Source organism: Gossypium arboreum, chromosome 1, assembly GCF_025698485.1.
Source record: "Gossypium arboreum isolate Shixiya-1 chromosome 1, ASM2569848v2, whole genome shotgun sequence".
In the NCBI taxonomy this organism is placed as follows: domain Eukaryota; kingdom Viridiplantae; phylum Streptophyta; class Magnoliopsida; order Malvales; family Malvaceae; genus Gossypium; species Gossypium arboreum.
In genome coordinates, this window is record NC_069070.1 from 108,746,156 (window position 1) to 108,770,181 (window position 24,026).

A 24,026-nucleotide genomic window follows, 5' to 3' on the forward strand; every position below is an offset into this window, starting at 1 on the left:
AAAGGTATACTTTGTGTATAACATATGAAAATGAAAGGTATACTTTGTGTATACCATATGAAAAGGAAAGGTATACTTTGTGTATACCACTTGAAAAGGAAAGGTACACTATATGCGTACCCTTGAAAAGGTTATGTGCACTTTGAGTGTACAAATTGAAAAGGGTATGTACACTTTGTGTGTACCACTTGAAAAGGGAATGTGCACCTCGAGTGTACAATTATAAAAGGAAAAGTCGATCAGAAATTCAAAAATTCAACGGAAATGTATTAACAAGTGAAATAAGAAGAAATGACATGATGAGCTCATCTATGCATAATAATGTTTTTGTACTAACTAATTTTGGTTGAATGATTGTGTAAATGTCATATTTGCTAGTTTGCTAAATTGATGGATAAATTGCTTTATATGTGATTTACTTGTTATATATGAGTGGTAAGTGTAGTTTGGTTATATGAACTTACTAAGCATATAATGCTTACTAGGTTTATTTTTCCCTGTTTTATAGTGCTCGAAGCTCGTGAAGGTTAGATCGGGTCGGATTATCATCACATTATCAACTCCTTAATATTGGTATAAACGATAAACTCATTTTGATATAATGGCATGTATAGGCTAATAAGGCCAAATGATGATGTAATATGTTTGTTTACAACTAAGCCATTGGAATGGCTAGTAATATGTATTTTGCGGTAATGCTGTATGTTCATGTTCAATAAGATACAAATTACCTGCCATAAAACTTGATTTACAAACAAATGTAAAAGTAAGCTTTAAAGTATGTTTAAAAGTTGGAAATGCTAGACTGAATGATGGAAATTGGTTGAAATGGATGATATATATTTATAAGTTTTCATGCAGGAAAATAGTTAAGCATGGGTGAGAAATAGGGCTAGGAAATGGCTTTATTTCATCCACACGGTAAGACACACGGGTGTGTGTCTAGACCGTGTGTCCCCTGCATCTTTAAATATGAAGTCAGGATAGTACACAGGCAGAAGACACGGACGTGTGTCTTGGTCGTGTGAAGACACGGGTTTCAAGCATGGCCGTGTGTCAAAACCGTGTAAAAATGGTTTAAAAATGGTGAAAAATTAGTGTGCCGCACAGCCTAGCCACATGAGAGTGTGCCCAGGCCGTATGCCCCTCTAATACTTAAGAAATTGCAAGTCAGAATTCAACACGGGTTGGCTACACGGCCATGTTCTAGGCCACACGGATGTGTGCCCTTATTTTCAAAGAAAAATTTTCAAAGTTGTCGGTTTAGTCCCGAACCATTTCCAAAGCATGTATTGGGCCCCGTAAGCCCATATTATGGACTTTAAGTTGAGTATTTGAAAAGAATTGATTTGAAATGCATATTTATAACTCGGTTTTGTATAAATGTTAGTGTATAAATTCGATAATGCCTCGTAACCCTATTCCGGTGACGGATATGGGTTAGAGATGTTACAGTGTGGCCAGGCCGTGTGGCACCAGATCACTAAATCCCTAATTCCCAAATACACATGCTTGTGTACCCAAGGGACACAGCCGTGTGGAAATTAACAAAAATCCCTAAATCGGACACACGACCGTGTGGCACCAAATTTTACCCAGAAACCCTAATTCCTAACTCCACACGGTCATGTGAACTGGCACACGCTGGTGTAGCCATGAAAACACCCACAAACAGCCTAAAAATTAAGCTTTTCCAGTCATTAAATCGACCTCCAATTAAAACACTCTATTTTTCAAGAGATTATTGACAACACGAACCTTAATTGCTCATTTACCGGAACACACAAAAAGATTGTCGAATTCCACTTTAAATCAATACGCAAGTATATTAAAAGAGGTTTGAATCCAACACCTGACTCGCGATTAACAACATCCCAGCACTAACTCGAAGACAAGGAGTGAATTCTCCCAAAATTCGTCAACAAAAACCATGTTCAAAAGAAAAATAAAAGAAACCCAAATAAGGGGAAGACAAAAACGTCTAGAGAAAAAGAGAAAGAAAAAGGAAAAAGAATAAAATAAAATATAAATGGTTAAATAATTTAACTTAAAACAAAACTACTATTTAACAAACAAAACAAAATAATAATACTTCTCCAAAACACTCACACAAAGACTTGAACCCAGAACCTTAAGGTTCACTAACAATCACTTAACCACCAGACCAGTAGGCCCATTTTGTCACTTAAACGCACAACTAAACACAATAGCGCAACCTTCTTACTAACCCTAACCACAAAACTTCAAAACTTCTAGCCCCAAAATTCGAGGTGCTACACAAGATTTGGGTGGTCCAATTGAGACGGACTTGATGAACCTACCGAATTTATAGGATGAGCCACTAAATGTTCTTAATGGATTCATATCATAAGATTTAGGTGGTCTTAATGAGACAGACTTGATTAATTTACCAAATCTTTAAATTGAGAGATTAAGCTTATTAAATGCTTTTAATGATTTCATAGCATTGGTCCGAATGGTCTATATTGAGATAGACTTGATGGAATCACATAGCCAGTGTGAAGAATTAGGCACCTTCTATGAAAGACGTTGGGTCATTTTTCTAGAGCATTTACCAGCATCCCGTGGTATATTGGCTAAATTTTTGATCTATTACGGAACACGATTAGACTTGAGATTAGTCGTGTGTTATGAGTTTACTCTTATTTTAACAAGTTCCAAATTTGTTCACTTGATAAGAGAAGAATTTCTTATTTCACTATGTATTAGTTCAATCTAATAGATACTTGTACTTAAACGACTAATTTTGTTATTGCTCTTTGTCCCATCTTTTCAAAATTCTTTATTTCTTTTACATTAGTGAGGGAATATTGGTAATGAAAAAATATTACCGTTACAATATAGTCATTGGAATCTGACTGTTACAATATGGCCGTATGACCATTGGAATCTAACTGTTGCAATATGGCTGTTGAATTTTTGGACCATTTTGTCCCTTTGAGAATCCTATAAATAGGAGGCTATCTTCTTCATATTTCACACAACAAAAATCAAAGCTTTTATCACTCTTCTCATCTCTTTGATCCTTATTTGTTATTTTACTAAAAATTACATTAGAGGAAGTTTTGTCTAGGAGTTTGGGTTTTAAGCGGGACCGTCTGTGACTCCTCTAAACTTTCCTGGGAATTGATCCTAGTGTGGTTTTATTTTTCTAGACAAATTTTCCAACCACATTTAAAATTATTTTTGATCTTATTTCTCGTAAATTTAAGAAGAGCAATACCAATTGTATTTTATCTTTATCATTCGGGTGAACGAATTTGGTTGCACTGTGTTAACCTTGGGGGCGACGTCCATTTCTGATCATATCGATTAGAACGAAATTACTTCTAATGCAGTGGTTATCCACGATGCAGTATTTATTTATTTATTTTTCCTTATTTTTTATACTTGTCAGTGTTAACATCTTTGTTTAGCAATAGTAATTATCCAACAGTATGATGTTGAATATCTTTAGGTGTTGAATTTTTTAGAAAATACTCTAGTATGATGCTGAATATCTTGAGGTATTTAGAAATTAGAATTTAAAAATTCTTAAATATGGAGGATAACATAGAATAGGATGTAGAGGAATGCTTTGGGTTTTTCTTTTGTGAAAAACTATGAAATTGGATAGACTATTTATAGGTTTTTAAAATTAGGGTTTTGTTAGGGTTTGTAAGAAACCTTAACACCCACTGGTAGTGAAGTTAAATTTAATTTTCATTCTCCCTTCAAATAATCAGTTATAGAACATTATCTACATTTTAAAAAAATTTAAACAAAACAAAACATATATCGGTTTCGAGTTTTGTTTAAATGTTATCCACATACGTAAAAAAATAAAAATATATTGTTAGAGTTTAAAATTTAAATATTTTACACTATCTCAACATTCATATGTGTCTTGGTGCTTTAATTATTTCATAACAATTATCCTAACTCCAATTAAGCATAAAAAGCATGACAATGCAAAATAAAACACTAAACTAAATTCTCATGAGTATCAAGATATCTCTCCCAATTTCTTTTAAAAGGTTTATTATTAGTAAAATAAGCCCTCAATTTTTTTCAAAAATAAATCAATTAAGTCCCTCCAAATTTTTTTGCACTCAATTTAGCCCCTAATTAATAAAAATGGCCAAATAAATCATTTGATTGACGTTGACTGTTACTATTTAACAACAATGCTGACATGGTTGTTAACAAACATCTCTTCATAAAATAATTAAAAATAATATATATTTAAAATTATTTTAAAATAAGTACACAATGAATCTAGACAAATTTTAGAATAATAAAAAAGTATAAAAATTTTATAAAATTATAAGAAAATCATTAAAATTTCTTAAAATTTATAATAATTATTAGAAATTAATTAAAAATCATAGAATTTTATAAAAGTAATTTATTAAAAGCCATAAAATTATAAAAATAATTTATAAAATTGTTATAAATTAATTAAAACCATAAATTTTTATAAAAAAGAAATTATTTTTTATAAAATTTCATAAAAATATTTTTTTGATTTTTATTAAATTACTTGACTAATATAACTTTGCGAAATGAAAAATGAAAGATAAAATATAACAAAAAATTATTAATCTTGATTTTATGATATAAGTTGTTGATGTTATTTTTATTTAAAATATAAAAATAATAATCTTTTATAAACTTTATGTTTTTAATTAAATTCTAATAATAATTTTTTAATTTTTTTATAACTTCATAATGTATTTGGACAATAATTTTTCAGATTTGTTGTGTACATATTTTTAAAATAATTTTTTATTTTTGAATTGATGGTGATGTGGCAGTCAATGATGATATTGCATTACCACATCAACATTTGACGATGACATAGCATTGCTATATTAATAAATGTGCTAACATGGCATCTATTAATAGTTGCATTTGCGTTATTATTAAATATTAACAGTCAATGGTAGTCAAAGGTCCTATTTAGTCAGCTTTGTTAGTTTAACAGCTCAATTGAGATGCAAAAGGTTTGAAGGGTTAATTGAATTTTTTGAAAAAGTTTGAAGGCTTATAATACCATTAAGCCTTTTAAAAAATAACATTCTCCTAAGCTTATTTTAATAAATGGGTAAACAACACTAGTAGTCACCCAACTATAAGTAAATCTCTTTTTCGATCACCCAATTATAAAAAATTACAAAATAGACACTCAATTATTCAATTTTTTCTTTTTTAGTCACTAGTGGCTAATAGTGGCAGCTTTTAAAGTTACAAAATGGACATCCAACTATTCAATTTTTTAAAATTAAGACTAAGTTAACACAATATATAAATACTGAGGGTTAAAGTTGTTATTATACCAATTTTAAAAGCTCTAGCCCATTAACCAAAAAAATAAAATTAAATAGTTAGAAGATAAAATTAAATAGTTAGATGATCATTTTGTAATTTTACATAATTAGGTGACAAAAATAAAAAAAAATGAGTGACTACTTAGTGTAATTTACCCTTAATAAAAATAATAAAAAAATTCTTGAATATTTAAATGCAAAAACTATTCAATACCATCATATTAAATAAGTTTTCATATAACTTCCTTAATAAGCCCAAAGTTTTACACTAACCACATTCTCCTCCCTCTGAAAAGGAAAACACTATTTTTCCGCTTGAGAGAATCTATCACTCGAGTCACCACTCACCACTTCCTCCTCTCCCCCTGAAAACAACAGCAAAAAAAAGCCCCTTTTATTATCTTTTTATATTCTTCCATATCTTTCAGACCATGGAGATCACAGAAAAGCTGCTAAAGTTGAAGTACCCCATAATCATAATACTCACTATTTCACTTACCCTTTCAGCCCTCATCATTTTTGCACCTTCTTTTCTCACCATTTTAGCCTACTTTTGGCCTCTTTTGCTTTCCACGGCCCTCTTCTTAGTTGCTGTCATCTTCTTTGGGAAAACGTCTGCTCATACCGCCGCGTCTGACTCCGATCCGGCAGATAAGGCCGGTGAAGTCCTCCTTGACTACGTTGCTGGCCAACCCCAACTTGCTGTTGACACCAGTTACAAGCCTGAGTAGAACTTTCAAGCCTTTACTGTAATCTCTAACTCTCTCTCTCTCTGCTGCTGTAACTTCACCTCTTTTCCCTTTTCTTTTATTTCCTATCCTGCGAACTGTAAAGTTTGGGAGGAAAATAATAATAAACTAATTGCTAGTTGCTAGTTGCTGTAACTTGTTTTTTTTTTTAGTTGAATATGAACAGATTTGAACTTATGCGATTTAAGTGTTAAAGGAGAACCTAAATCAGAACTCATCTACTGTTTAGCGTTAGGGTAATGACTCTTTAACAAAAACCATGTGCTAGATTCTCTTGGCAAATGGCAAGCAAGGACTTCCATTATTGCAGCACTACAGCATATAGTAAAATACACCATTTAAGTGTACTCTAATATTCCATAACGTTTAATTTGGGACGTTGATGCTTTCACGTGGGTCCGGGACGATTATATTATACGACCTAGCTCTATCGTTCTTATTATGTTCCCTATCGTTGGGCCAAATATGGAAGGTTTGTTTATGGGGTTAACTGGGAAGCAATAAGGTCCCCTCCCCGGTTGTTGAGACCACCAGAAAATTCAAAGTTATTGGGACCCACTGTATAGATATGTGTCCCTTTTCTTTTAACTCATTCAATCATTCAACTTTTGGCTTGGCTGTATTGGATTATAGTATAAATCCATCATTATATTTATTATTCAATCAAATTACTTGAAAACATTATTCCAAATACCACTAATACAATATTGTCTTGTCTTTGATGCCATTATAATCACTTCTCTTCAGCTGATTTTGGTGGAGTTACATCATCAACATCAACATCCTTGATCACATCATCCAGATCCTTCATGGCAACTGAAATATCATCTTGTTTGATCTTTCCTTTTTCTTTTAGCTTATATAAGATCATATCAGCAGCCCTGTCAAAAATAAATTAATAAGCAAATGTTACTTTGTGTTATTGAAGTGATTTTATGGGGAATTCTTTCAGCAATTAAGTAAATCTTACCCATAAACCTTGCCATCCTTAATATCATCAGCTGCCTCCAGGTCTGTCTTGGCTATAATGTTGTTGCTAATTACCTGTTTCGCCAGTTTCCTTGTTTCGATATCGGTGTATATCTCTGCAATGTAGAGAAATAGCTGGCCTACACAGGAAGTTCCGGTCGAAATCCAAAATACAGCAAACATACGACCGAATGGTTCTTGGAAGGTCTCGTCTCCGAAGCCTGTGGTTGTCATGGTTGTAAATGCACAGTAGATGGCATCGGTGAAGTCCATTCCTTCGATGGTGAGTAGAACAAAGATCCCAATGACATAATGCCCCGCCATAGCGATCAAGGAGATCTTGAGCTTATTGTAGTCTATTTTGACGCTTTCAATCTCTTTAAGGGCTTCCACCGGACCGATTTTTCGTGACATGCGAAGGGCATTGACCATCACCATTTGTTGTTTCACAACCAAGTACTTTGCAGCGATTTTCACTGCTATTCCGAACAGACACATCCCTACGGTTATGAAAAAAATGCATACTAGTTGTGCATTGTAACTGTGAGGGACAAGGTCTCCGTAACCAACTGTGGTCATTGTCACCACACATAAGTAAAGTGAATCAATGAAATCGATTGTTTTATGGCCTCTGATGTCATTCTTCAATGCGTAAAAGATTACAGTTCCAACACCCAAGTAGATACCGAAGTACGTGCCAAGCCGCTTAAGATCAGGGAAACCGGCCCGGAGGGCATCTGGAGGGGTACATTTTGCGGCTACCAAAGTAGTTTTGCAGCCCTGAATGCTTCTTTTCTTGGAAGCCTTTTCGTCATTGGAAGTCATCGAAATGATTGAGTAGAAGTGATCCAGCATGAAGACTACTACCTGCAAGAAGCATTACAACATAAAATTTCATTGTTATAATGAAATCACATAGAAAATTATCAGTAAACATAACATTTAGCTATTGAAACTAATCTGGTATTAAGCTTAGGTTCATCACTAACAAGCTCAAAACGAAGACCTCGGAATGTTCAAGGGAGAAAGAAGAGACTTACCAGAGGGAAGTTAGTTTGCAAGTCAATATAAAAGTGCTTATATGTAGAGGGAATTTGGTTCTCAAATACACTGGAAAATTCCTGGAAGATCCAAGCTGATGTCGTTTGCTGTTGCATGGATATAAATTCTTTTTGTTTGTTTTCCCTTCTTTTATTTATGTGCTTAGGTTATGGGAAATTTCATATGCACATCCAAAATGGGAAATTTCAATTGTTCGTTAAATTTTTTGTTTTCCCATTTAAACAAAACTATACAGTAAATGTTGTACATTTGATGAGTGTAACCCAAGTCTACATATATAAAAGGTGATTGAAATTAATCTACAAATTTATGTTTCTGCGAAGGATATTAGCCGCAAATATGCTGATCAGAGGTAACTCTTCAGACTTAAAATACACGAACAAAAAGGTTTATTCTCGATCACAATTGCTTGAGCTGTGTTATTGAAGTTGAATAATTGAAACATTGCTTGTCATACACATTTCAGAGCATGAAACAGCTTGCCTTATAAGTTTAAGAACTTGTATTGGCTAGTCTCTTGTTTAAATAACGATTTTTTATTTACGCAACAACCAACTTCAATAACTCAAAAAGCGATCTATAAATGATTAAAAGTCGGTATTACAGGTTTAGATAATAGTCGTAAGATTAAAATCATTCGCCTCCTTCCTCCTAATAGTAGTTGTTGGCTAATAGTAACATCTCATTCTATGTAATTTTTCTATGGCATCCTAGTTTCAACAGATTTGAGCTTCAGATATATCAGATACAGACAAGGTTCCGGACTGGTCGACATCTAGATTCTCGAATTCCTCCATGATAACTGAGATATCTTGTTGGCAAATCTTCCCCATTTCTTTAAGTTTGAATAGAACAAACTCAGCAGCTCTGCAAAAAGAAAGCATTAGGAAATGAGAATTTGCAAACAGGAGATCAGATCACAGAATCTGAGTTAATAATCTGCAAATACATACCCAACAACTCCATTATCATCAATATCAGCAGCCTCCAAATCTACATTTGTTGTTCTTCGACCAAGAACCCATTTCACCAGTGCTCTTTGTCTGTTCTCTGTATTTACCTCAGCAACATAGAGAAAAAACTGAGCCAAGCAGATAGTGCTAGCTAATATCCAAAACACAGCAAAAATACGACCTCCTTCGGTTGAGAAGCTTTTATCTCCATATCCCAAGGTTGTAATGGTAGAACAAACGCAGTAGAACGAATCAACTAGGCCTAAATTCTCAACTTTATATAGGAAGATGGTCCCGGATAATATAAGCACAACAAGAATGATTAGTGTTGTATAAAACTTGTATTTCACCCTATTAGTTTCAATCTCCTTAAGAACTTGAAGTTCACCAACTTTTTGATTCATGTGTAAAGCTTTAACCAGCAATATTTCTTGCTTCTCAGCCAAGTAGTCAGCAGCTTTGGTCAGTACAAGTCCGACCAGAGCCATTCCTGTGAAGACAAAGGCACAGGCTAGTAGTTTTGCGAGGTCGCTGTTAGGAACAAGGTCTCCATATCCAACAGTGGTCATTGTAACAACACAAAAATAAAGAGCATCAAGAATTCCATTTGTTTTGTCCCCTTTGATTTGTGTCCTGGTTGTATAAAAGCAAATGGTGCCTAAACCCATGTATAACGTCAAAAATAGAGCTACCTTCTTAAGACTCGGATTAAGTCTCCCGAAAATGGACCCGGAACGTGGAACTGCAGCTTCTCTATTACCATCAGTCGGAACAAAATCTGCAAAAGGAGCACTCCTAACACGTCGAAACCTTCTCTTCTTTGGTCTATCCCCATTAGTCTTTTGAGTTCTTGGAGTCGCTAATCCTGATAGCAAAGGCTCGTTTTCATCGTTACAGGCCATTAGGAAGATTCAGCAGACATAGATCACTACCAGAAACCCTGCAATAGCCAAAACAATAACTTTAAAGTAACCAAAGGTGAGTCAAGGGAGAAGAGAATCTTTGATTTGCAGATTATTGTGTGATCTCTTTTATAGTTTTTGTTTCCATGTTCATACACCGAATCTGGAATTTCACTCTTATACAACCAGGAAGAAAGATGAATTCCAATTAAGTAACTAGAAGAACCGAAATTGAAACTTGAGAGAATTATCCGCATTGAGTTCAATGTGAAACACTGTGGACTGGCCAAGATCTATGAGATCTATGTTTCAAGGTCATGTTTTTCATGCAAATTATGTATGACAAAAGCTGAGAACCAATACAAACAAAGAAGCAGCAGGAAAATGAGATATTAGTAGAGACATACCTTGGAGAACGGGTTCTTGGAAGCAAATGGGTGGAGAAGAATTAGGATAGCAGAAGCTTTTGGAATTTGTAAGAAGATCCAAATCCCAAGTTTCTATCAGTTTGACTGTTGGTGTTTTTGTCGTTTATTGTGGCTATTTTTTGGCCAAAACGTGGCACTGCACTGCGTTGAGTGATAGAAGGGGAAAGATATGAATGTGAATGCGTTTCATCGAAAAAATATGTACAATGCAAAGAGTCAGTTTAGATAAATTTAAATTATTATATAACAGATATGAAATATGAGATAAATCGGATATAATATAAAAATTTTAAAATAATTAACAATAATTTCAACATCATACAAATACATTAAAAATTGTATAAGGTAAATTATCCATCTGTAAAAACGTATCTACATTCATAATATTGTAAGTGGGCAAAAGTTGTGCACCACTAAATATATAAGATAAAATTTTCTCTAAATTTTATCGTTATTACAAAATTATGTAAAATATAAGCATTAACACACAAAATATTTTCTAAATTAATTTATACTAGATAATAAGAATACTAACATCATATAAAAATAATCACTGTTTTCAATGTCGATTGGTTGAATCTAGTATTAATTGAGATACTGATTAGGAATAAACAGGTTGGACGGATTTCCTTGTAAACTAGTTGAATTAAATTAAAAAATTGATTGAACCCGTTTTTTGTAATATTTGTGATTTTTTAAATAATTTATTCAATTAAACTAAACAAATCACCAGATCGAGAACTAGTGATCTGATCATTTTGACTACCCATCCAATTCTAAAAAATTTAAAAATAATATGAAGTTTCAAATATGTCAAAATAATATAAAAGTGTCATTTGATTCATTAGATGCAAGAATACCTTAATAATAGGATTATCGGGATCTAAAATTACTTAGTGTGCTTTTAGTTCAAAGAATATAACATTCACAAAAATAATGTGAGATTCTAGCATAAAGTTTTCACATTTGAATTTTTAATATTATCTTGAATAGATATTCTTATATTTCCAAAAGTGTCTAAATACACCGAATATAAGTGATAATCTCAATACTAACTCTTCCTCACACAATCTTACATTGACATTTTTAACAATTTTATTCCATTTGTAACAACTTTGATTCATTTAATTTAAGCTGCAACCAAATAATAATATAATATAATGAATCAAGTTAATTAGTTTTTGATATATTATTCAAACAACATTTCAACTATCTTTATTTATTATAAGTTTAAGAAAATTAACATTTAATTTAATTTATTATATTATATTATATTATATCTATCTCATTCTACCTAAAATACTACTCTTGTAATAATTTACCATTCCTTTTATCATTTTAATCAAATTTATCTTTAACTATAAAAATAAAGTGTTTTTCTTCTTTCTTTTCTTATAAAAAGAAGTCTTAGTTGTTTATCGTTTCTCTTCAATTTCATTTTTCCATATAAAATTAATTTAATAGAAAAATGTATTCATTTATCCACAAAATAAAATATTATAAGCTTCAACATTTTCATAATAAACAATAAAAGATTTTTGAGGATAATTTAGTATAAATTATTCTTTTAAATAATATAACATTCCGTCATTCAAATCAACCAAATAAAATAATATAACATATTAGATAATATATTAAAAATATTATATTTTGATAATCGTCTTACCAATCTTACATTATGTGAACTAAATATTTCCTTATCACATTGTTGGGTATTTTAATAAAAATACACATATAGTTGAACTTGCAACAACTGAATTATTAAAATTTTAATTTTATCACTCAACCAAAATTTAATTTCAATATGTTTTATACATTTTATTTTAATGTGCATAATTTATTATCTTCATCAATTTTATATATTAATAATATTGTTAATTGAGTTGGTATTACAAGTTGACTTGATACTAACTCACAATTGATAACAAAACCATGATAAATAATTGTAGTGCATTTAGTATTATTTATTTGATGTATTCATCTATTTAAATTTCGTTTTACTCATAATTTAATCTATTTTTATTTTAATATCATACATATTTAATGTATTTTTATGATTAATTAGTTTCAAACCATACATTTCATTATTTATTATATGTTATTTTCTAGTATTATCTATACTATTTATTAAGTGTTATCTTGAGTTGGTAGTGTCACCCTCAACCGAGTCATCAATTCGATTAGGAAATTACGAAAATACCATTCCATAATTAAAATAAGTTATATTAGGATTTGAACCCGCATCAATTAGATTAATAAAACTTTAAATTTATCACTCAACTCAATCTTCATTTTAATATATTTTAATATGCATATTACAATAAATATATAAAATTAAAGTTTTTGTTGAGTGGTAAATTTAGGATTTTATTAATTTAATAACAACTAATGTGGGTTCAAATTCTACGATATGCATATTTTTATTGATTTTGTTAAAATAAAAGACTAAAATACCCTTGAATAATATAACTTATTTTTATTGGTGACCTGTTGAGAGTGACGCCAACTTAATAAAACACTTAATAAAAAGTAAGTATAAATACAACTAATGAAGATAATAGCTTGTGCATATTAAAATAAAAATGTATAATATATATCAAAATGAAGTTTTGGTTAAGTGATAAATTTCATTTTGTTAAAACAAAAAGACTAAAATACCCTCAAATAGTATTACTTATTTTAATTATAGAAGGGCATTTCTATCATTTCTTAACCGAGTTGGCGGCTCAGTGAGAGTGACCCCAACTTAGTAAAACATTTAATAAACATCGATAGAGATAATAAATTGTGTATATTAATATATATGTATATATATATATATACATCAAAATGAAGCTTTGGTTGAGTGGTAAATTTTATCAAGGGTTAAATAACTATTTGGGGTTTAAACTTGGTAACTTTCTCTATATTGGGGTTTGAACTTGATAAATTTTCCCAAGGTCTGAACAAAAGTTATCAAGTTGAAACCCCAAAATATGGTTGAACCCTTTTATTAATCCAATAATTAACACGAGTTCAAATCTCACCATGTGCATATTTTTATTAATTTTTGTTAAAATGAAAAGACTAAAATAATTACAGATAATATTTTTATAATTTTCTTAATTAAGTTGGTGATTAGGTTAAAAGTAATGTCAACTTAATAAAACACTTAATCAATAATATGGAAATAAGTTAACACGTTGACTCACATTTTAAAAATATAACGAGATTGTAAAATAAAAATAAAAAATAAAAGAATATTTCAGAAAAATGATTTATTTGAAAAATAATCCGTAAGAATAAATATGTGAACTAATTATTTCTAGAACATCATTTAAATATAAAGCATACACCATGAATATAAAATGTAAATTTAAAAAAAAAAAACAAATCTAAAATTTAAAAACAAAACAAATAACTTTGAAATTTATTTTTAGAAAGTTAGCCACGTGTTGAGCAATCAGCCATTAGAGATTTTTTTTAATGTAGAGTCAACACGTGGCCATTTTCTTCTCATAGAAAAGGAGCATAAAAACTAAGTGATTGTATCCATTGACCCGTCATTAGCTAATAACCCAAAAATCAATTAGCAAGCCATCATAATTCATACCATTGCCCACTAAAGTCCATGACATATGTCAAACAAAGATTAAATTAGGATTGTTTTTAATTAAACACCTTTTTTATTTTATTTTATTCAAAAGTTATGAGAAACAAATAAAGAAAAAAGTGGATGTTTTAATCAGAACTGTTTGATTGGATGCCTTCACACAAGGAGGAACTTTAATCATCAAGCCTTCGTACATACATTTCTGACCATAAAAAGTTCAGAAAACTTCCATAACTAGTAGGCTATTACTTGTTATTCATATACACAGAGGAAAAGAGGTTCAATTCAATAACTCAAAACAGCCATCTATAAATGATTAAAAGTTGGTATTACAGGTTTAGAGAATAGCTCTAAGATTAACATCATTCACCTCCTTCCTCCGATAGATGTCGTTATATGTCATGTTGCTATGAACTCCTGGTTTCAACAGATTGAGCTAGAGCTATATCAGATACTGTCAAGGTCCCAGACTGGTCCAAGTCTAGTTCCTCGAATTCCTCCATTATAACTGAAATATCCTGTTGGCAAATCTTCCCCATTTCTTTAAGTTTGAATAGAACAAACTCAGCAGCTCTGCATAAAATAAAGCCACTAACACGTTGAGCTGATAAAAAGAAAGCATTAGGAAACAAGAAAGATAGCATCTGCAAATCCTTACTCAACAACTCCATCATTATCAAGATCAGCAGCCTCCAAATCTAAACTTGTCGTTCTTCGACTAAGAACCCATTTCACCAGTGCTCTTTGTCTGTTCTCTGTGTTTACCTCAGCAACGTAGAGAAAAAACTTAGCCACGCATATAGTGCCTGTTAATATCCAAAACACAGCAAAAACACGACCCCCTTTGCTTGAAAAGCTTATATCTCCATACCCCAAGGTTGTAATGGTAGAACAAACGCAGTAGAATGCATCGACTAGGTCCAATTTCTCTACTTTATATAGGAAGATGGTACCAGTTACTACAAACACGACAAGAAGGATCGATGTTGTGTAAAACTTGTATTTCACCCTGTTATGCTCAACCTCCTTTAGAACCTCAATTTCACCATCTATTTTGTACATATGTAACGCTCTAAACAGCAATTTTTCTTGCTTCTCCACCAAGTAGTCAGCAGCTTTGGCCAGTATAAGTCCAATTAGCGCCATTCCTGTGAAGACAAAAGCACAGGCTAGTAGTTTTGCTAGGTTGCTGTTAGGAACAAGGTCTCCATATCCAACAGTGGTCATTGTAACAACACAGAAATAAAGAGCATCAAGAATTGCATTTGTTTTCTTCCCTTTGATTTGGTTCCTGATTGTATAAAAGCAAATTGTGCCTAAACCCATGTATACTATTACCGTCAAAGACAGTGCTACCTTCTTAAGAGTTGGATTAAGTCGCCCGAAAATAGACTCGGAACGTAGAAGTGCATCATCATCTCCATTAGCATCAGTAGGAACAAAATGTGCTAAAGGGGCACTTCGAGCACGTCGAACCCTCCTTTTCTTTGGTCTATCCACATTGCTGGTTTGAGTTTTGAGAGTCACCGATCCCGATACCAAAGGCTGGTTTGAGGCCATTAGGAAGGTTCAGCAGAAACAAGTAACTACTCACTACCAGGAACTCTGCAATATTCAGAAAATTAAAGTAAACCAAGTGATCAAATTTATGTGTCATGAAGTAGACGACTTGAGTCAAGGGACAAGGGGCTCTTATGATGTTCTTAAAGTTTGTTTCAATTACAAATAAATTCATCCCAATGCAGTTGATGTTCTTAAACCAAACCTGAAATTTCACTCCATAAATCCCTTTATCACTGATCACTGAAGCATCCCGAAAACAAAGATGGAAGAACAGTAAGTAGCTAGTAGAACCAAAAGTGAAACTTGGGATTAATGACTCCAATGTGAAAGATTCAGGACTGGCCAAGATCTATGAGACCTTTTATAAGTTTAAAGCTCATATTTTTCATACAAAGCTGAGAACCAAAGCTGAAAATAATACAAAGTATTATTGGAAACTTACCTTAGAATTTGGTAGAAGATCCAATCCGAAGTTTCTATCAGTGGAGTGCTGATGTTTTGTCGCTACTTTTTAGCTAAAACTTAGCTGAGCGTCTGATTGGTTGAAGGAGAAAGATAGAGGTTTAATTATGGGACGCTAACAGAACCTTGTTTTATGTGGAGGATTGCATTTTAAATGTATCCTAGTGTATTTATTATTTGTGGGAAACCGATGGGATGGGATCTGAGTATTTAAAACACACATTACTAGGTATGGGTGCTCGCAAATTCAACCAACGTTTGTCGTTTCATTATTAATATATAAATATATTACTTATCTGTACTCCCTTAAATTGATCTCCTGTTATGAAGTTAAACTCACCACACACCGGATTGTCTTATGTTTGCTCGAAGAATGAATATCACCCACATGTTTGTTCTTGATCTCATTTATGTGTTCTTTTAATATTATTGTTTTACTCAAACCTCTATTACATGATTGCAGGATTTTATTGACTAGATTCCATTATAACGGGAGACCACTTATTGTGTCGACGCTATGGCTCGAGCTAAAAGTGTATTTAATCTAGGCTCTTGTCTAATGTTAGGACCGCTAATGAATTTTATGTAATTAAAATTTATGGTAAACTATTAAAATAGTTATTTTGTTTCCCTCAAGTTATATTTTAATAATTTATACTTGAAATGTTACGTCTTAACCACTTACGTTAACATGTTGTAATATTTTAATTATTAAACCGTTAATTGCCATGACCAGTATAACGGTAAGCTGATGTAACACATTAAATCATCATTCTAAATAAAAATTTTAGGTTAAATTGTACAATTGGATCCCATATTTTGTTGTTTTGAGTAATTTAATTTTTTCCTTTTATGTTCTTTTAACTTTCCTTTTTTTTTTAGTTTTCTTTTGTTTCTCTCCCTATTTTCCTCCCTTCTCCATCTCTTTTAATGTAAAAGAAAAAATTAAATTGCTCAAAACGAAAAAAATATAAGGACCAATTGTATAATTTAACTTAAAAGTTTTGTTTGAAAAGATGATTTAACGTGCTACGTCAGCTTACCGTTACACTATTAACGGCAATTAACACTCAGTGACTAAAATGTTACAATATGATAACATAAGTGACTAAAACGTAATATTTCAAATATAAGTGACTAAAATGTAATCTGAGACAAACAGAAGTGACTATTTTAAAATTTACCCGTTGTTAAAACCGACTCTATTAGTACTCCTCTGTATGACCCGGTATATTTAAATAAATTTCTCCCCTACGATAAAAAGGAATGACCCTGATTAATTAAAAGAGAGCTCAAAAGAAGGCGTAACAAAACCGACAACATTGGGTCCGACCCGAATAGAAAACAAATCTTACGACTATAAATACTCCTATTTTTTAAACTTCTCAAATCCAAAAGCAGAAAGAAAAAAAAAATGGAGGGAATTCACTCAAGTACTCGCTCTAGAGATCTGCTAAGAAAAATAAAAGGTTTTTCGTTAACCAAATCTTCAATATAATTATCTGGTTTCCAAATTTCTTTGATTCTTTCCTTTCTTTTTGGTTAATTTTCTCTGAAAATTCAAAATAACCTTTCCTTTGTTTGCAGAGTTTACGCTGTCGATCTTGGAGGATTTGAGCGAAGGACGATCTCCGTTGATTTTCATCCAAAGCTTCAGAACCTACTGCACCAATCTTGATTCAATTTGGTTTGAAATAAATTTTACGTTTTTTTCCTTCTTGAATTTATGCGTTCTTTTATTCTCGTTTTGCGCGAGCTTATCTAATCTAAATATGAGATTTAATAAGAATATTTGTTAATTGTTTTGCAAATATTCTTTAATTTGAATTATCTTTTTGAGAGAGAAAAAGAAAAAAGGAAGGTTGAATACATTGCTAGTACTGTGTTGAATGCAGCAGTTGCAGATTTAATAAGCCCAGTGGGCATGAAGTTCTTACATTTCAGAAGGAAAGCCACGTCCATAGAATTGGTATTTAAGTTAAAAAAGTTGCTTACATTTCGATTTCCAGATCTTTTTTTTCTATATTTGACTTTCAAGTGGAAAAATTTTATTTGTTGGTTTTAATCTTTTTCAGATGTGTTATTGAGGGTGTTATTGATAGTTCAACAACTTCTTCAAGAAAACAAACATGCGTCAAAGAGAGATATATATTACATGCATTCATTATTATTTTCAGGTCCAATTTCGTTACTGCATTGAAAGATCTGCTTGTTTGAATCAGAGGACAGGGACTTGTTTAGACGTTGTTCTTACTTCTCTACTGTTATTGGTGACAATTTGCTCAATTCTATTGATTTGCAATGATCTTTGCTACTTCAGAGGACAGTGATGACAATTCTGTTTAACTTGTGCAATTTAAAGATTTAATACACTTTTCTTTTGGGGGTTGTTCATGTATTGTGATGCAGATCAGTCTGTTGTAGACAGAGCAATTAATGACATATGCATCCTTCTGCAATGCAGTCGGCACAATCTAAACGTGGTTGGTAACCTGTACTGTTAATGAGAAATGTGGGGTGGGTAGAACATATAGTAGAAGTTAGAAAGAGACATTAAAATTCTAATCTCATGTATCACATTCCAGAGTTGACTTTCTTCTGCTAGTTTTTGTACGCACAAAAAAGAAGGCTCTGAAACTTTAGAGATATCTAAACTAGTGAATAGAGATCTACTTTATTCGAGACATTTGACACATATTCTTTTGGCAGGTTTCTGTTGGAAATGGGTGAGGAAGACTGAAGAAACTATATAACATGTTTCTGGCAAATTTATCTTCAAATAATGCATTTCAAGTTCTTTAGTCATTCAATTTATGTATGTTATTGATTAGTAAATGCTAGGCATTTTCGTTCCTTGGTCATTAGTTCGAGCTGTTAGCATGTCAAACATGAGTTGTTTAAACCTTAGAATTTGATAAGTTAAATGAGTTGTCGTAAACTGAATGAACCATTCCTGTACACTTGTTTGCAAAAATCTGAAGTAACTTATGACAGTGAGATCTATTGCGCAATTTTATCAGTATTTCATTGACTAACAGAGGTAAAAATGGGCTCAAGAACTGATGGATAGTGAACTGGTTATAATGGTTAGATAAATAAATAAAAGGTAGCTGCCTGTTTCGACTTACTTTCAGCTGGAAGCCTTTGTTTCATTCATTTAATTTTGGAGTCAGCTTTTATCACCATTGTCTCATTGCTCATATTTGCCTTTCTCAAAGATTAATTATTCTGATATCTATCTTTTTTATAACTGTTATAGGTTGGTAATGGGATGGTTAAGGTTCTTTGAAGCTGGAAGGAAATTTGATTGCATAAATGGCCCCAACAGTGTAAGAATGGGAGAACGGTCTCCGAGTTCATGGCATCATAGATATCTAATTCATTTTTTATATGTTGGTATCTATTTCAAATGCAGGCCCATACAATTCCTGTGCTTGTTGAGGATGTTAAAGGTAACTAATAAATGTTAAGCTAAGGATAATATTTATAACTATCACATATGAGCAAGAAGATGAATGTCGTCAGATTTAAGCTTCCGTTGGTTACCACATGCAGATCTTGTAAGCGCTGCCCTGTATATACTTGTTGTAGAGAAAGAATCAGGTGAACTCTTTTTGGCAATAATCATGTTGTAGAGCAGATGAATGGCCAAAATATATGTAGATTAAACCTTCATTGTTGAATGGTTGGCATGAATGAAGTCTTTCAACGATTAGAAAATGACAAGTTTTGCAGCAAAAACCGTTGCATTGTCATCACAGTAAGCATTAACTTAGCTCACGTGACCTTCATTTAAATTGCTTAATATTTGGCTAAATTTTTGTCAAAATTCTTTCTTCAGGGAAGAGGCTATCCGGATGTTCCCACAAGAAGGTGAAGGAAAGATTAAAAGAAAAATAAAAAATAATTTCCCAAGTATTTAGAAGGAAACGGGGATTAAAAATTCTTTGTGCGGGCATCTTTCTGCATTTATCAATTACTGGACATGCTACTCTTTCAGGTTTTTGCGACTGCTCGTGGACAAGTTAGGTCTTCCTGTCTATTGCTTGGTTGATTGTGATCCATATGGCTTTGACATCCTGGCTACTTACAGGTTTGGTTCTATGGTATGTTATTGATTTCCTAGAAAAAGTTTTTACTCAAGTAACAGACAAGTAGATTAGTTTTCATCAGATTGTCGATGGCCTTTAGTCATTCATTTCAGCATTATGACATGAATCCTTTCTTATGGAATCTGTTTCTTAGCAAATGGCATATGATGCCAAATTTCTACGAGTCCCGCAGATCCAATGGCTTGGAGCTTTTCCTTCAGATTCTGAGAACTATGATCTTCCTAAGCGATGTCTATTGCCTTTGACAATAGAAGGTGATACATAGAGTAAAGATCAGTGGCTGCCATCGGCACCCTCATAATTCCTGTAACACCCCAATCCCATGTCGAGTAATTTCGAGGATATCATATCCTATGATATAATGTAAAAATTACAGTGAGACTTTCAAGTCAAAACAGCCAATGCCTTGGGGATTGAGTGTGGGTCTCCTCAAAAGGTATCAAAACTTAACTTACGAGGTATTGTTGGTCTTGATACTGTTTGTGGGATTGGGGTGTTACCATAACCGGTTGAGTTTACTATTCCTTTTTTATTTTTATTTTTAAATTCCAGCATCTCCTGACTGCCAGATAAGAGGAAAACGGAAGCCATGTTACAGAGATGCTACCTTCACCAAGAAGTGCCAGATTGGAGGTAGAATTTCCTAACATTTTTCTTAAAGTATTTACTATTTATGGATGATTTATTGAAGTATAGAATTAAGAAGTGGGGCCTCTCTTTTGCTCTTCCTGCATGTTGAAGATCGGAACTAGAGTTGATGTTGCAAAGAGGAACTAAATTCGAGATTGAAGCATTATCGGTTCACTCACTTTCTTTCTTGACTGAGGTCTATATTCCAGGTAAGATTCAAGAAATAAAATCTATTTGTCAGGTTTGATAATTTGCAACTACATTTAACCTTTAGTGTACTAATCACAACTTTGACTATTAGAAAGTTGCAGTATATATCCTTAGCAGATTCGAACTCAATTATGCCGGTGTATTTAGACAAATTTAGTAGTTTCATTGGCATTAGAAGACTTTTCCATAAAACCAACCCTTAATTATGCATAGACTTCCAAACAAGGGATAATTAATTATAAAGCACAAAAACCAAAAATATAAAATATATAACATATTTCAAATTTGATCAGGCAGCAGAAACCTCTCTTGACAAATGCTATTTCACTTGGTTGGGCAACAAAATAAAAGTAGGAAAAAAAGTAAATAAATCAATAATGTTGTTAATTAAATTTTGATTGTTGGTAATATTCTTCTGCACTCAAATCCAAAATTTTAAGGAGTGATCTTTTATTTTATTTTTAAAATAAGTTAATTTACTTATTTAACCCATTTAACATATGATATTTATTTTAACAATTTAATCATTTGATAAGTTGTTAACTGAGTTGATGTTAAACAATATCTTGAATCATACAAATATAATACTTAAAAATTTCTCAATTTCAAACTTATAATTTAAGTGCATTAGATACTTTTACACTAGTCATGACAAAAGTGTGACATGGTACTTTTATGACATGCACTACCACTACACCTGAAAGAAAGAAAAAGTTCTAAAAATATGAAAATAGAAAATTTTAAAAGTTTATATTTAAAATGTTAAATGAATAAATTTCAATACTACAAATAAATAATATTATAAATAAAATTTTAATTTGATTTAATTTTCATAAATTGCAAACACAATTAATGATCTAATACTATTTTATGTTTACATATTGCATATAAAAATAATTATATTTATAAAATATGAAAAAAAACACTTGATATATTTATTTTTTGAAAATGTATAATAGAATCAAAATTAAAACTTTATGTATACATTTGATCCACGATCAAAGTTTATTTATCAAATTGTTCATTAAATTCAAGTTTACGATAGTTTTAATATTTAAATTTAAAGAAAGAACAACATTTTTAAAAGCGGAACATAAAAATTCCATTTTCTAAATCTGATTTTTAAAAAATGAAAAATCAAGAAAATAAATTTTAAAAATATGAGGAAAAATTAAAGGAAAATGATATTATCAGAAAATTCAAATTTTTCAAATTTTAAACATAAAATGTATATATTTTGTATAGATCTTAAAATTTAGGAAAAGATAAAATAAAAAAATGTATATATTCTAGTTTTTCTGGATTTTATTTTTAAAATTTCTTTTTTTCCTTTCCTTTTAGAGAAAAACATATTAATTTTTTATTTTATATTCTTTTAACATTTTATTGTTTTTGATTTCCTTCTTCAAAGTATAATCAAAGTGTTGCATGTCAAATTTCATTGGTCGCAAAAATATCATGTCATGCCTTTTTCTTTTCAAGTAATCATGTCATATTTTTATTATTGTGATTCCTTAGTATGAGTGTAACTAAAAATATTGTCAATTATGCAATGATAAGTTAGATGGGATACAAGTAATTTTAGTTAAATTGATATCAGATTCATTGACTTAAACAATATAGATGCCGTAGGATCACATTGATGAGGTAAATCAAAATGTACCCAACATTTTTAAGCTGCCAAACAGGGATCAGGGACAGGGAGTGCTACTATTCTTTTCTAACTCTTTAGGAGAAATTGGCCAACGCGGATTTCTAGACATCCCGAATAAAAATATATTTATTAATGATGACAATTATGTTAAAGGCTAAACTATATATAAATGGCTAACTAATTATTAATGATTTCTTGTCTTGCTCATTTAAGATTAAATTTTTTTTATTTTAATTATTAATATTATCAAATTTTAATATTTTTGATTGCAATTACTAATGGAATGTTGGCATGACCTATTTTATTGTCATAATAATAAATCTAGTCTTAATATTTACTGATTCTATCAATTTGGTCTTAGTTTCAAATTCACCAAATATTATTCTAAACTTTACACATTCTATCAATTTATTCTTAATTTTAAAAAATAAAAAATGAAATGAAATTTATTTAAAAGTTATTTTATGATAAAATACATAAGATTTTTATTAAAATACATACAAAATTATAAAAATATTTATAAATAAATGAATAGTTATTTTTTTGCTTTTTCTAACATGACATTTATTTATTAAAATAATAAATTTATAAATAAAAATTTAACCATGAAGAAGACTTGAGTAACTTCAATTTTTTTTTTCAACATTAACAACCATAATGTTTAAGTTGAGTTAAAGTCTATAGCTTGTGGCCAAAAAGGATAAGAATTAATGTCTTTAGGTTGATGCCTAGAACAAGTTTGTTGGTTTGAGGTTGGGTTTGAGGGCGGACACGATTGGGGATATACAGATGAGGATAAAGTCTTGGAAATCTATTAAGTGGAAGGTCATGCCGGCAACTCCACAAACGATTCCTAGTATAGTGGCATGACAATAGAGGATGTGGAAATTGAGAAGTTCAGAGTAAGGGTTATCGGGGCTGGTGGTTGTGGACGAAAGCCACTCAACGCTCAACAAATTTGGTGAGGAATAAGGAATAAGTCAGACATATAATAAATAAATTATTTTTTATAAAATAAAACTAAAAAAAAAGAGAGTGAAAAGTTTTGATCTAGTTTAAGTCTTGTTTGTGGGTTTTTTAATGAAAAATTATTATTTTAATAAAAAATTTATGTTAGAAAAAAGGCAAAAAAAAAGTATTCACTTATCTATATAACTTTTATGCATTTTATCAAAAATAAATAGTTAAATAAATTTTTTATTTTTAAATTTTGTGACATCCCTAATTTGACCCTAGTCGAGATGTGGTTTTGGGACCACAAAATCGAGTTATAAAATTTATTAAATATTAAAATTCATATCTACTATGTGTGATAGTGCATGTGTGAAATTTTGATGCTTAAATTCTGTTAGTTGAATGTGAATTTTAGTCAAAGGGTTTATGCGAGAAACAAAAAAAAAAAAAAAGAAG

At 31.2% G+C, this 24,026-nt stretch overlaps 4 protein-coding genes and 2 long non-coding RNA genes across 7 annotated transcripts; 2 read left to right on the plus strand and 4 right to left on the minus strand.

Annotated features, from left to right (window-relative positions):
- Positions 1 to 5,519: 5,519 nt before the first annotated feature.
- LOC128294162 (uncharacterized) lies at positions 5,520 to 5,966 on the minus strand. The gene is made up of 2 exons (XR_008284439.1): positions 5,830 to 5,966; positions 5,520 to 5,695 (listed from the first exon to the last, which is right to left on the minus strand). It is a non-coding gene; the product is annotated as an uncharacterized LOC128294162 (long non-coding RNA).
- LOC128294159 (uncharacterized) lies at positions 5,947 to 7,056 on the plus strand. Its single transcript, XR_008284436.1, has 2 exons — positions 5,947 to 6,079; positions 6,827 to 7,056. It is a non-coding gene; the product is annotated as an uncharacterized LOC128294159 (long non-coding RNA).
- On the minus strand, positions 6,707 to 8,211 carry LOC108480199 (two-pore potassium channel 1-like). 2 transcript variants are annotated; one of them, XM_017783103.2, is made up of 3 exons: positions 8,089 to 8,211; positions 7,050 to 7,915; positions 6,707 to 6,960 (listed from the first exon to the last, which is right to left on the minus strand). In XM_017783103.2, the coding sequence occupies exons 1-3, from the start codon at positions 8,203 to 8,205 to the stop codon at positions 6,813 to 6,815; spliced, it is 1,131 nt and encodes a 376-aa protein (XP_017638592.1). In that variant the 5' UTR covers positions 8,206 to 8,211; the 3' UTR covers positions 6,707 to 6,812. The 2 variants fall into 2 exon arrangements, with proteins under 2 accessions (XP_017638592.1, XP_017638593.1); XM_017783104.2 differs by having other exon boundaries at positions 8,038 to 8,112.
- Positions 8,212 to 8,627: 416 nt separating this feature from the next.
- Positions 8,628 to 10,597, minus strand: LOC108480573 (two-pore potassium channel 1-like). Its single transcript, XM_017783610.2, has 3 exons — positions 10,373 to 10,597; positions 9,064 to 10,003; positions 8,628 to 8,977 (listed from the first exon to the last, which is right to left on the minus strand). Exons 2-3 carry the CDS (start codon positions 9,963 to 9,965, stop codon positions 8,827 to 8,829), a joined length of 1,053 nt encoding a protein of 350 aa, XP_017639099.1. The 5' UTR covers positions 9,966 to 10,003; positions 10,373 to 10,597; the 3' UTR covers positions 8,628 to 8,826.
- A 3,512-nt stretch (positions 10,598 to 14,109) lies between these two features.
- Positions 14,110 to 16,148, minus strand: LOC108482343 (two-pore potassium channel 1-like). The gene is made up of 3 exons (XM_017785466.2): positions 15,991 to 16,148; positions 14,644 to 15,590; positions 14,110 to 14,558 (listed from the first exon to the last, which is right to left on the minus strand). The coding sequence occupies exons 2-3, from the start codon at positions 15,543 to 15,545 to the stop codon at positions 14,393 to 14,395; spliced, it is 1,068 nt and encodes a 355-aa protein (XP_017640955.1). The 5' UTR covers positions 15,546 to 15,590; positions 15,991 to 16,148; the 3' UTR covers positions 14,110 to 14,392.
- A 1,156-nt stretch (positions 16,149 to 17,304) lies between these two features.
- On the plus strand, positions 17,305 to 21,081 carry LOC108482490 (meiotic recombination protein SPO11-1). The gene is made up of 15 exons (XM_017785626.2): positions 17,305 to 17,479; positions 17,598 to 17,697; positions 17,906 to 17,979; positions 18,086 to 18,187; positions 18,420 to 18,493; positions 18,720 to 18,736; positions 19,270 to 19,339; positions 19,426 to 19,462; positions 19,566 to 19,613; positions 19,712 to 19,770; positions 19,852 to 19,883; positions 20,011 to 20,116; positions 20,256 to 20,376; positions 20,692 to 20,755; positions 20,864 to 21,081. Exons 1-15 carry the CDS (start codon positions 17,425 to 17,427, stop codon positions 20,997 to 20,999), a joined length of 1,095 nt encoding a protein of 364 aa, XP_017641115.1. The 5' UTR covers positions 17,305 to 17,424; the 3' UTR covers positions 21,000 to 21,081.
- Positions 21,082 to 24,026: the final 2,945 nt, after the last annotated feature.

Excerpts from the sequence above, each read along its gene's own strand:
- LOC108480199 (XM_017783103.2), bottom strand. The coding sequence starts at position 8,205 with ATGCAACAGCAAACGACATCAGCTTGGATCTTCCAGGAATTTTCCAGT. Across the intron at positions 7,916-8,088 it reads TGCAAACTAACTTCCCTCTG|GTAGTAGTCTTCATGCTGGA; the intron begins GTAAGTCTCTTC and ends TGCTTCTTGCAG. Across the intron at positions 6,961-7,049 it reads AAGGATGGCAAGGTTTATGG|GGCTGCTGATATGATCTTAT; the intron begins GTAAGATTTACT and ends TATTTTTGACAG.
- LOC108480573 (XM_017783610.2), bottom strand. The coding sequence starts at position 9,965 with ATGGCCTGTAACGATGAAAACGAGCCTTTGCTATCAGGATTAGCGACT. Across the intron at positions 8,978-9,063 it reads GATGATAATGGAGTTGTTGG|AGCTGCTGAGTTTGTTCTAT; the intron begins GTATGTATTTGC and ends TTCTTTTTGCAG.
- LOC108482343 (XM_017785466.2), bottom strand. The coding sequence starts at position 15,545 with ATGGCCTCAAACCAGCCTTTGGTATCGGGATCGGTGACTCTCAAAACT. Across the intron at positions 14,559-14,643 it reads GATAATGATGGAGTTGTTGA|AGCTGCTGAGTTTGTTCTAT; the intron begins GTAAGGATTTGC and ends TATTTTATGCAG.
- LOC108482490 (XM_017785626.2), top strand. The coding sequence starts at position 17,425 with ATGGAGGGAATTCACTCAAGTACTCGCTCTAGAGATCTGCTAAGAAAA. Across the intron at positions 19,771-19,851 it reads ACCGTTGCATTGTCATCACA|GGAAGAGGCTATCCGGATGT; the intron begins GTAAGCATTAAC and ends TTCTTTCTTCAG. Across the intron at positions 20,756-20,863 it reads CAAGAAGTGCCAGATTGGAG|ATCGGAACTAGAGTTGATGT; the intron begins GTAGAATTTCCT and ends TGCATGTTGAAG.